The sequence below is a fragment of the Nematolebias whitei genome, chromosome 16, assembly GCF_014905685.2.
Source record: "Nematolebias whitei isolate Nwh7 chromosome 16, NemWhi1, whole genome shotgun sequence".
NCBI classification, from domain to species: Eukaryota; Metazoa; Chordata; class Actinopteri; order Cyprinodontiformes; family Rivulidae; genus Nematolebias; species Nematolebias whitei.
Genome location: NC_056513.1, coordinates 24,818,891 through 24,829,995, shown reverse-complemented (window position 1 = coordinate 24,829,995; position 11,105 = coordinate 24,818,891). Strand labels below are relative to the sequence as shown.

The window sequence follows — 11,105 nt, the reverse complement described above, 5'->3', positions numbered from 1 at the left end:
TATATATATATATATATATATATATACTGTATATATATATATGTATATATATATATATATATATATATACTGTATATACTGTGTATATATATATATATATATACTGTATATATATATATATACTGTATATTAAAATAAACTACTACAAGGTACGGATCCCCTGCAATAAATGAGGGACTACTGCATTCCTGTGTTTATTGAGTTACAGGATTATCAATTTCCTTATAGGTGTCTTCAAGTGTTTGACCTTCATTTGTAAAGACAAATGTTTTCTTGTTTAAATGGGGGTTATTAGTTTATGTGGTGTGTTATTGTATTTTACGTAACTGTACATAAAATCCAACAAAGTTGAGTCAGGTCCTCTGGACGGTTTCTTTGGGTTGAAACGTTTCGTCTTTCATCCAAAAGACTTCATCAGTCCGAGGAGACTGATGATTTATAAGACTGAGTTTGTTGTGGCTCCTCTGACTGATGAAGTCTTTTGGATGAAAGATGAAACATTTCAACAAAAAAGAAACCGTCCACTGGACTTGTCTTAACTTTGATAGATTTTTTTTTTTACCTGGATTATTGAGCATAAACTTTGATGTACATAAAATATTTTACTTCGTACTTTTTGGTCTCAAGAAGCTATAAAACTTGATTTGGCATTAATCATGTAATGTTATGTGACAGGTGTTAATTTAATTAATGAGAATAAATTTGAATGTGTTTACCTTCTGTCAACAGATCTAATAATAGCTTGGATTTAATTTTGCCTGGAAGTATCGAGCATGTCCAAACTCATCAGTCGATGGTGACGTTACTTGGGAATTTAGTTTGAAAATAATCCCAAACAAATGCAGTTTTCTTCCTTCTCAGTTGTTCTTAGCAGAAAAATGTTGTGCTCAGCTGGTTTAGCAGTTCTTTTTACTGTGAACCTAAAACCATCCTTAAAGCTGTATTTACTGACCAAAACAGTTGAGGCTTAACGTCACAAACCGGAGTTCAGAGACTTGTTGTATATTTTGTTGACAGTAAATGAATTTAGCTTTTTTAATGCCAGTGTGGAACCACTTCGTGCTTGAAAGTTTAAGGTTTGTATGTACAGCTTTCACCTCACGAGTGTCCTCCTTCAGGCGGGGCGCAGTTCGAAGCGTCAGCTGTTTCTCTTCCCCGGAGGCATCGAACGCCACGCGAAAATCAAAACGTGTTCTGTAAGTTCTCAGCTTTTGCTGGCAGTTTGATCATCTAACTGGAGTGAGTGAGGAGGATGTGACAGATCGTTGTGTTCTGCAGGTCGCCCTGGAGGTGATCGAAGAGTTGTGTTATGAGATGGGTTTACACACAATGGAGGCCATGGAAGAATATGCCATATTTCTAGTGACCAACAGAGGTCAGTCTTGTTTTATTTGTCTTTCTCTCACACATGCAGATGCTTTGTTTGTGTATGAAGACCACCACGACAGTGACACGGATCCAGCTATTTGTCTGATTTAGGACATTTTTATGTAAATTCAATTGTTTTGTAACTATATTGTTACCTTGTTTGTATTTTGTACAATATATTAATTAAGAACAAAACCCATTTAGTCAATGAGATTGACTAAATTAACTAACGAATCAGTGATTTTGGCTGATGTATACAAACAATTAAAAATGCCTCTGGATCAACTTTGCACTTGCAGTTTATAAATGTAAAAAAGCAAATCTTAGACTTTTTAATTTAAAAGTAAAATAAAATTGTGTACAGTTATCTGTAAATTAATAAAATGCTTATATTATAAAAAGTAGTATAAGGACAACATGCAGCAGGTGTCTGTTGAATATCAATTGTGTAATTATTAATCAACCACAGTGTATTATCTGTAAAATATTTAGAAAAACTTCATGTGAAATATGTATGTAAGGATCAAGGTGTGTTGTCTTCTTTCCTGCTACAAATGGTCTTGTTTTCTTCAGAGCGATTATGTCAAATAATAATAATAATAATAATAATAATAATAATGTGTTATGTATTGTCATAACCCATCCACCACCAAGTGGAGCAGTGGGCAGCTGTGAAAAGTGTCTGGGGAGCAACTGGGGACAGGATGTGCTGCTCAGAGACACCACGAGATGTGCAATGACAAATCATATTGTTTACATATTTACAACAGATGCTAAATTTATATTAAAAAATATAACAAAGATATCCTGAACTGTTGAACAGCTGAAATCCAGCAAGAACTGAGAAATATTCGTTTCTGCAGCTCAGTTCAGAATCAGTGTTGCTATGATGCAACGCAGCTGTCAACACGCTTGTCCCAACTTCTGAATATGTTTCTACCACCAAATCAAAAGAAGAGCTTTTTTTATGTATTTTTTTTACTGTTACACTGATTTTATACTATTTTCAAATAATATTAGAGTTGAAATAAATGGCATTAAATTTAAAATATTTTGTTCTGTACATTTTAACAATCTCCAACCTTCTTTGGAAAAGATTTGTTTTAAACTTTTTGACATGAAGATGCACTTTTACAGTAGATGTTTTAACACTTTTACACATCAAATTACAAATACCATGATGATTAAAGCTTGGGGATTTAACCCTTTTTACATAAAATATTATTCATATATTTCGTATCAGAAGACAAACTGGGTTTCCAGGTACCGTATTTGCCGCTGTACCTGTCGCACCGCCGTATAAGTCGCATCTATTATGCGTCACCTCTGACCATCCAGAAACATGGGCTGGTGTTGTGCCAAAATCAGTTGGCTGCCAAATGGCAGCCGCAAGAGCATGCACGGGAGGACTTTAACAAGAATTTAACAAAATTAACACTTAAAAACAATTATTTGTTTGCTCGAAATTATAGTAAAGATGTGTCTCAGTCTAACTTTTGCTTAAGAAATGCACTTTAATGGTCCAATCAGCTGCATTTCAAAAGCAGATTGTGGCTGCGGGAGCGCGCAGAGGGAGGACTCGCTGTGCATTTCTTCAAAATTTAACAAGATAACCGCCTAAAAACAATTATTTGTTTGCTCAGCATTATAGTAAAGGTGTGTCTCAGTTGAACTTTTCCTTAATAAATGTACTTTAACGGTCAAATCAGCTGCATTTTGCTGGGAGGCGCAGCGAAATGCAGCTGATTTGACATTTGCTCCAGGACTTCCGGAGCGAGATGAAGGTGGCTTTGTATGGCAAGCCAAGTGACTCATTAATAGCCACTTTTACCTATTGATGAGACACTTTGCTTGCCATATTAGTCAAGCGTCCTCTAGTGGCTGAAAATGGTAGTGTTCAATATTTTCCATGTCAGAATGAAAGAAATCGTCATATCTCAGCCAAAAATTGGGTTATAAATATGGGAAAAAACATAAATACGTCACTTTGCTGTATAAGTTGCAGGGCATGCTAATTTATGCAAAAAGGTGCGACTTATAAAGCAAAAAGTACGGTATCCTGATGCATGCTCATTAATCCAGGTAGAAAAATCTAACAAAGTTAAGTCAGGTCCTCTGGACGGGACACTTGGGTTTCCAGGTGTTTTTATCAATAGGCACATCTGTCAATACAACTATGGTAAATAGATTTGTCATGTAAACAATTAAACAAGGACATAGAGTTAAAAACATGGCTGATAGCGTTCCTCTGAACAGCTCATTTTATGAGGCTTGGCTCATATTTACTAGAAGATTTTTACTGGCCTGGATGGACAGAGAAAGGCCAGAAGAAATCTGTTATATCAAAATAAAAGGCTAATTGGGATCTTTTGCAGTGAAGCTGTGTTTATTTTTATAAACCTTTACACTGCCATCAGTATTGCATTGCAGTTATCCCGGCAAAAATCATTCCTGCAAGAAGTTCCCCAGGTTTCACCAGAAGTGCTACAGCATGCTGCTGCTGCTATTAACATTTACAACGGCCTCAAATTTTGAGAAAAATAAATGTAAATAACCATGTACTGCAACACTGATTGCAATATAAGGGTTTAAAAAATAGCTTTTGCATAAACGGTTAGCCGATAGCTGCGTCATGCCCCCCCTTGTCATTTGGCTCATCAATACATTTAGAAATAAACTGTTTCTGCAAATCTAAGTTTATCAGAGAGCGATTTAAAACAGATAAACTATTTAAAACCTTTTCACTTAACCCCACTTCAAAAGATCTGAACTGTTGCTTTACACATGCTCTGAGTTGTGTTCTCTATCCTCAGGTGGATCAAACAGAGAACAAGTGAACGATCTGTTCATGATTCTTGAATGTCATCTAACCATTTAGAGCCAATGCTTCAATAGTCCATATTTTACGTTATTCACAAACGCCACAGCAGCAGCAGCTCCTCACTATCAGGTTAACCCTCCTGCTCGTGAGAACCATTGCAGTTCTTGTGATTAACCAAGTACTTATGTGACGTTTCAGAGGTTTTGTGTCAACGATTGAAACTAGTTTTAGGCTGGAATCAAATGAATAAATATTTAGATATTGATGAACGTGCTGTCACAAACTGGGTGTTTTCAGGTCAGAGTGTGCGACCTCTGAACAAGAACGAGTACATCCTGGACGTAGCGACGGAGGCCGAGTTAGTTGACGCCAACTACAGCCTCTGGTTCCGACGGGTCGTCTGGACTCAGCCGTTAAAATTTGAAAACGAGCTCTGTGTCGCCATGCAGTACAACCAGGTACGACACGGGAGGCTCCACTCGCCTACACGTAGCTATCTGCTTTCACAGGTTTATAACGGTGTGTTTGTGAATTTTTTTTAGATCCTTCCCGACTACCGTAAAGGACTGCTGAACGTTCTTTCACATGGAAAAGTGAGCGATCAGCAGTTCCACCAGATCTCCAAGCTGGCTGCTTTACAGCACAGAGCCAAAGACATCATCTTCACGCCCAGCATGTGAGAACTGTGGCTGAAACTGGGTTTTCAGGTGTTTTCCTCAATGTCTAATCCAGTGGTTCCCAACCCTGGTCCCTGAGGAACACCACCCTGCATGTTTTAGTTGTTCCTCTGCTCCAACACACCTGGTCTGAATGAAAGGGTGATTAACAGGCTTCTGCAGAATGTAAGGAAGTAATTAAACCACCGAATCAGGCGTGTTGGAGCAGAGGAACAACTAAAACATGCAGGGTGGTGTTTTTTCATTCATTCAACCTTTATTTAGACAGGTTAATCCCATTGAGCCTCGAGGACTCATTTACAAGAGAGACCTGATTTCAACAAAGAATGATGACAACAATGGACATTAACAACAACAAGAACAATAGACAATAATAAAAGAGCCATACAGATGGGTTTTTTTTTACAAATTAAAATAAGATGGCAAAAAAAGTAGCAAAAAACAGCTAGATTACAAGGTGAATGTAGAAAACTAAAAACAGGAACATGTCTGCATTGGTTCTTGCCAGGAGTCCAACTGATGCTTAAAGCCAAAGATCAAGGTGTTCCTCAGGGACCAGGAATGGGAACCACTGGACAAATCCTAATATACTGTAGTCCCTCGCTACTTCGCGGTTCATTCATAGCGGACTCGCTCTATCGCGGTTTTTCAAAATAAGATTGGACATGACACACAATTGGCTGATTGATGGATGAGCCGCACAAATGGCATGGAGTTTTTATTTAAAATCAATTATTTTAAATTATTTAGCACCTGCTGCACCTGTGTGCAGCCGACAGCTGCAGGATAAACTTCCTGCTGCAGCTGATCAGCTGTTCACCATGCAGAGCAGAGTGGGCGTGGCCAAGAGCACTTGCAGGTGGCAGAGTAGCGGAGGCAGGGAGCTGAAATCATGACATGCTGTGCTCTTTTATTGTAACGAACCCCTTCAAATACTGGACCAAAATCACCACAAACACTTGAAACTGAATTATAAAAAGTTTATTAGAGAGACCCTGGCTTCTCAAAGAAAGAACTGGTTCTGGTGTCGATCTATGAGCTCGGGCTGGAACGAGTCTGTAAACAAGTAGAGTACGGTTAGTGGCCAGGCGGGAGACAGAAGCAGGTGCAAATGTCAAAGAGGTGAGACCACTAACCGTTACTCTGGTTGAAGGGGGCGTGGGAGTAATGAGTCGCTTCAAGCTGGTGTGCCCACTGCAGGAGGAATGATCCCGGTGAAGGGAGTCAGCCGGCTGCAGCGTTGAACCCAAGGATGGATGGATGGATGAAAAGCGCTGATCCGCAGCGGCGCCGAACCGGTACCCGATCCGTGAGGCGGGAGGCGTAGTCGTGCAGGCGAGGGTCAAAACCAGAGAGCTGAGATGCGACAGTACCATGCAGGAGCGGGCGATAGGCAGGTCAGGAGCAGGCGTGGGTCAAGAACCAGCAGGTGAAGAATATATCCAAAGGAGCAGGCGAGAGGCGAAGTCAGACGATCCGGAGTCGAAAACCAGGAAGTCAGCGAACAGAGGCGAGGATACGAGGACCGGGAGGAAGGACAGGAGCAGGGCAGGCAAAACAAGGAAGGAGGGAAACTATGAAAGGGCAGGAGACTATAAAGGATAGTAGCGCGGGATATCTATTGGCAGGCAAGCTGTTTTCGACTATCTGGCGCTCACCCTGTGAACAGACCAGGCTTATAAAGGGTGCAGCGACAGGTGCAGCTAATGAAAACTAATCAGTGCAGAGTGAAGTGAAGGAAAGACAAATTTAAACTATCATGCAGCCAGCAGAGAGAAACAGACAGAGTGCTGCAGAAATAAAAGTCTCAAAACCAAAGAGAAACAAATATTAAAAAGAAGAATAGAAGAGAAGAAAATCCACAGACACCAAGCAGTGAACAAAGTGACAAAAATATAAACTCAGACAGGCGTGAATCGTGACATATCCCCACCTCAAGGGACGCCTCCTGGCGTCCCACCTGGTTGGTCCGGATGACAGGCGTGGAAGTCTGAGATGAGAGACTTGTCCAGGATGTTACGAGCAGGGACCCAAGAACGTTCCTCCGGACCATAACCCTCCCAGTCGACCAAGTACTGGAGACCGCGACCCCTCCGCCTAGAGCGGAGAAGACGATGGACCGTGTAGGCAGGGGACCCATCAATCAGACGGGCGGGTGGGGGGGAACGAACGGGAGTGTGAAATCTAGACGAGGTGACCGGTTTGATGCAGGAGACATGAAAGGAGGGATGTACGCGAAACGACTTGGGCAGGGAGAGACGGACAGCGACAGGATTAATAATTTTAGAAATAGAAAAAGGACCAACAAAACGGGGAGCAAGTTTGCGAGACTGGGCCTTGAGGGGAAGGTTCTTAGTGGAGAGCCAGACGTTTTGGCCCACTTTATAGATGGGCTGACTAGACCTACGGCGGTCAGCTTTCTTGCAATAAACCGCCGTAGTTTTAAGCAACGCACGTCTGGCTCTCCTCCAGGCTCTACGACATTTGAGAGCCATCAGATGAGCAGAGGGGACCACAGCCTCGCGTTCTTGGAGGGAAAAGATTGGGGGTTGAAAACCAAAAACCACGTAGAAAGGAGAGAGACCGGTAGCTGAAGAGGGAAGAGAATTAAGGGAGTGTTCGACCCATGGTAGAGCAGAGGACCACTTTTCAGGGTCGGTATTACACAGGAGGCGCAATTTGTTCTCCACCTCCTGGTTGGTCCTCTCAGTTTGACCATCAGTCTCAGGATGGAAGCCTGAAGAGAGACTGATGGATATCCCAAGAAGACCACAAAATTCCTTCCAAAATAAGGAAACAAACTGTGGACCCCTATCAGAAACTATGTCGAGGGGGAGTCCATGCAGTCTGAATACCTCCTTGGCCATGATGTGGGCCAATTCCTTGGAGGAAGGAAGTTTAGGAAGGGGAACCAGGTGGGTCATCTTGGAAAAGCGATCGACAACAGTGAGAATGACTGAATGACCCTCAGAGACAGGGAGACCAGTAATAAAGTCCATCCCAATATGGGACCAAGGACGTTTTGGAATGGGGAGAGGACGAAGCAGTCCAACAGGAGGACGCCTGGAGGATTTAATCTGTGAACATAAGGAACATGATCGGACGAAAGACTGAACGTCTTTAAACAAAGAATCCCACCAAAACTGTGACCTAACCACAGAAAGAGTCTTAGTGAGACCTGGGTGACAGAAAAGGTGGGAAGAGTGACAAAATTCGAGCACCTTTTTAATCATGTGTGGGGGAACAAAGAGGCGGTTGTCAGGACAACCGGGAGGAGGAGAACGAGACCGACTGGATGCTCTCAGGTCGGCCTCGAGACGCGTCATGGCCAGGCGGGTCGACTCGGGCAGAATGAACCCCTGTTCCTCTAAAGGAGAAGAAGAGTCATCTTCGGTGAGACGGGACAGAGCATCGGGTTTCACGTTTTTCTCCCCAGGACGATAAGACAAGGTAAAATTGAATCGAGAGAAAAAAAGTGCCCACCTGGCCTGACGAGGGTTTAAACGGCGGGCCGACCTGAAATACTCCAGATTCTTATGATCAGTCCACACTTGGAATGGGAATCTGGAGCCCTCCAGCCAATGACGCCACTCCTCCAATGCGAGCTTGACAGCCAGCAACTCTCGATCCCCCACATCGTAGTTGCGTTCCGGTGCTGACAAGCTCCTAGAAAAAAAAGCACAAGGATGAAGTCGACCCCCCTCGCTACGCTGGCTGAGAATGGCCCCCACCCCAGTGCTGGAGGCGTCCACCTCCACAATGAAAGGTTCTTCTGGGTTAGGGGCCTGTAGAATGGGAGCCGATGAAAAGAGGGTCTTTAATTTAAGAAAGGCTTCTTCAGCCTCTGAGGACCACATGAAACGTGATTTAGTGGATGTTAATGCATGAAGAGGTCTAGAAATGAGACTGAACCCTTTAATAAATCGTCGGTAAAAATTTGCAAACCCCAAAAACCGCTGGAGTTGTTTACGATCTTTTGGGGTCGGCCAATCCAAAACTGCCGCAATTTTATTGCAGTCCATCTCCATCTTGTCTGGGGAAATAACGAAACCGAGGAACGAAGTGGTGGAAACATGAAACTCACATTTTTCAGCTTTAACATATAAGCCGTTTTGAAGAAGACGAGTGAGTACTGCGCGGACGTGTTTGCGATGGGTAGACAGATCTTTAGAAAAAATAAGTATATCATCTAAATAAACGAAAACAAACTGGTTAACCATATCCCTCAAAACATCATTGACCAGATTTTGAAAAATTGCGGGAGCATTGGTTAACCCAAAAGGCATGACTAGGTACTCATAGTGACCTGTGGGGGTATTGAAGGCGGTCTTCCATTCATCTCCTTCACGAATACGAACTAGATGATAGGCATTGCGGAGATCTAGTTTGGTGAAGACCTTAGCTCCTTGTAGGAGGTCAAAAGCCGAGTTCATGAGAGGTAGGGGATATTTATTCTTTATGGTGATCTGATTAAGACCGCGGTAATCGATACAAGGACGGAGAGAACCGTCCTTTTTACCTACAAAAAAGAAACCTGCCCCGGCCGGAGAGACGAAAGGACGAATAATGCCTGCTTGGAGGGATTCATGGATGTAATCCCTCATAGATTGTTGCTCGGGGATAGAAAGAGAATAAAGAGCTCCCCTAGGGGGTGTGGAACCAGGGAGAAGGTCGATCGCACAATCATAAGGCCGATGAGGTGGTAAAGATGTAGCCTTAGCCTTATTAAATACCTCTTTAAGATCGTTGTATTCGGAGGGGATCTTAGAGAGGTCAGGGTAGTTGTCTACAGAGTTCTTAGCAGAGTCCTTCATGATAACAGCGTCCAATAAACAAGATGATAAACACTCCTCAGCCCAACCCAAAATCTCCCCTTTTTTCCAGTCAATGTGGGGATTGTGTTTTTGAAGCCAGGTAGCACCTAACACCACTGGAGCCTGGGGAGAATTAATGATGAGGAAGCTGACAGTCTCTCTATGATTACCCCCCACATGCAGAATTATGGGCTCAGTAAACTGTGAAGAGGAGTTCAGGGGATGACCATCTAAAGCCACCACAGAATGTTCTTTGGCTGACTCAATGATTTTAAAACCCGCTTTAACAGCAAAATCAATGTCCATGAACTCCGTGTCAGCACCAGAGTCAATAAAAACCCTTACAGAAATTGGGGTCTTACCCGGAACGGAGAGAGTAGCAGCTTGAGTCACAGATGAGGAGAGTGTTGAAGAAAAAGTCCTGCTCAGTAAACCTCTCCTCAAGTTTACTGAGCGTGCCCTTTTACCGGACACGTCGAGATGGTGTGACCAGCCCCCACACAATAGAAGCACAGATGTCCTCTTCGCCGCCTCTCACGCTCAGAGGGAGTAAGGTGGCTGCGGCCCAACTGCATCGGCTCCTCTGCAGGGAGAGAGGGAGAAGTAGGAGGTGATTTAGGTGCTCTGGTCTCCAGGAGAGGTTCACTAACCAACGGGGTAGCCGTGCGAGCATAAGATCCACGTTCCCTGGACCGTTCGGCCAAACGTAGGTCCACCCTGGTGGCCAAGTCCTCCAAGTCCTGTAGAGAATCTGGATATCTCTTAGTAGCCAACCCGTCCTTAATGTTGTCATTTAGTCCTCGATAGAAAGCATCAGTCAGTGCCTCCTCATTCCAATGACTGCCTGAGGAGATAGAGTGAAAGTCTATTATGTAGTCTGTTACTCTGCGGTTACCTTGACAGATAGAGAACAGACGTCTGGCGGCTTCTCTCTCAGGCAGCACTGGATCAAACACCCGACACAGCTCCTTGGCAAAGTTCTGAAAAACGTTACAAAAGGGAGAGTTGCGCTGCCACTCCGCAGTTCCCCACCTCTTGGCCTTGCCAGAGAGGAGAGAAATGGCGTATGCCACCTTGGATTTCTCAGTGGTGAAACATGATGGCTGTAATTGGAAATGAATTTCACACTGAGTAATAAATGGTCTGCACTGATCGGGTTCCCCTGAGAACAGTTCGGGAGGGGCGAGGCGAGGCTCCCGTACCGGCCCAGAGGCAGAAAATGAATTACCCATGTCCTGATTCGTGGTTTGAGGAGTCATAGTTCTTAACATCCGGACAATGTCCTCCATACCAGTTTCTAATTTATTTATAGCGCCCTCGACACCAGAGCGCCAGTCTGCAGATGGTGAGTGGTCCATGATTTTTGGCCAGATAGTTCTGTAACGAACCCCTTCAAATACTGGACCAAAATCACCACAAACACTT

At 43.4% G+C, this 11,105-nt stretch overlaps 1 protein-coding gene across 1 annotated transcript in view; it reads left to right on the top strand.

Moving 5' to 3' along the window:
- LOC119422457 (unconventional myosin-XV-like) overlaps window positions 1–4,869 on the top strand; it is a 78,563-nt gene extending 73,694 nt beyond the window's left edge. The window contains exons 16-19 of the mRNA XM_037689830.1: window positions 1,119–1,196; window positions 1,279–1,375; window positions 4,487–4,647; window positions 4,732–4,869. Of these exons, the coding sequence (XP_037545758.1) occupies window positions 1,119–1,196; window positions 1,279–1,375; window positions 4,487–4,647; window positions 4,732–4,869 (474 nt within the window). The remainder of the gene's footprint in view (window positions 1–1,118; window positions 1,197–1,278; window positions 1,376–4,486; window positions 4,648–4,731) is intronic.
- The last annotated feature ends 6,236 nt before the right edge of the window (window positions 4,870–11,105 follow it).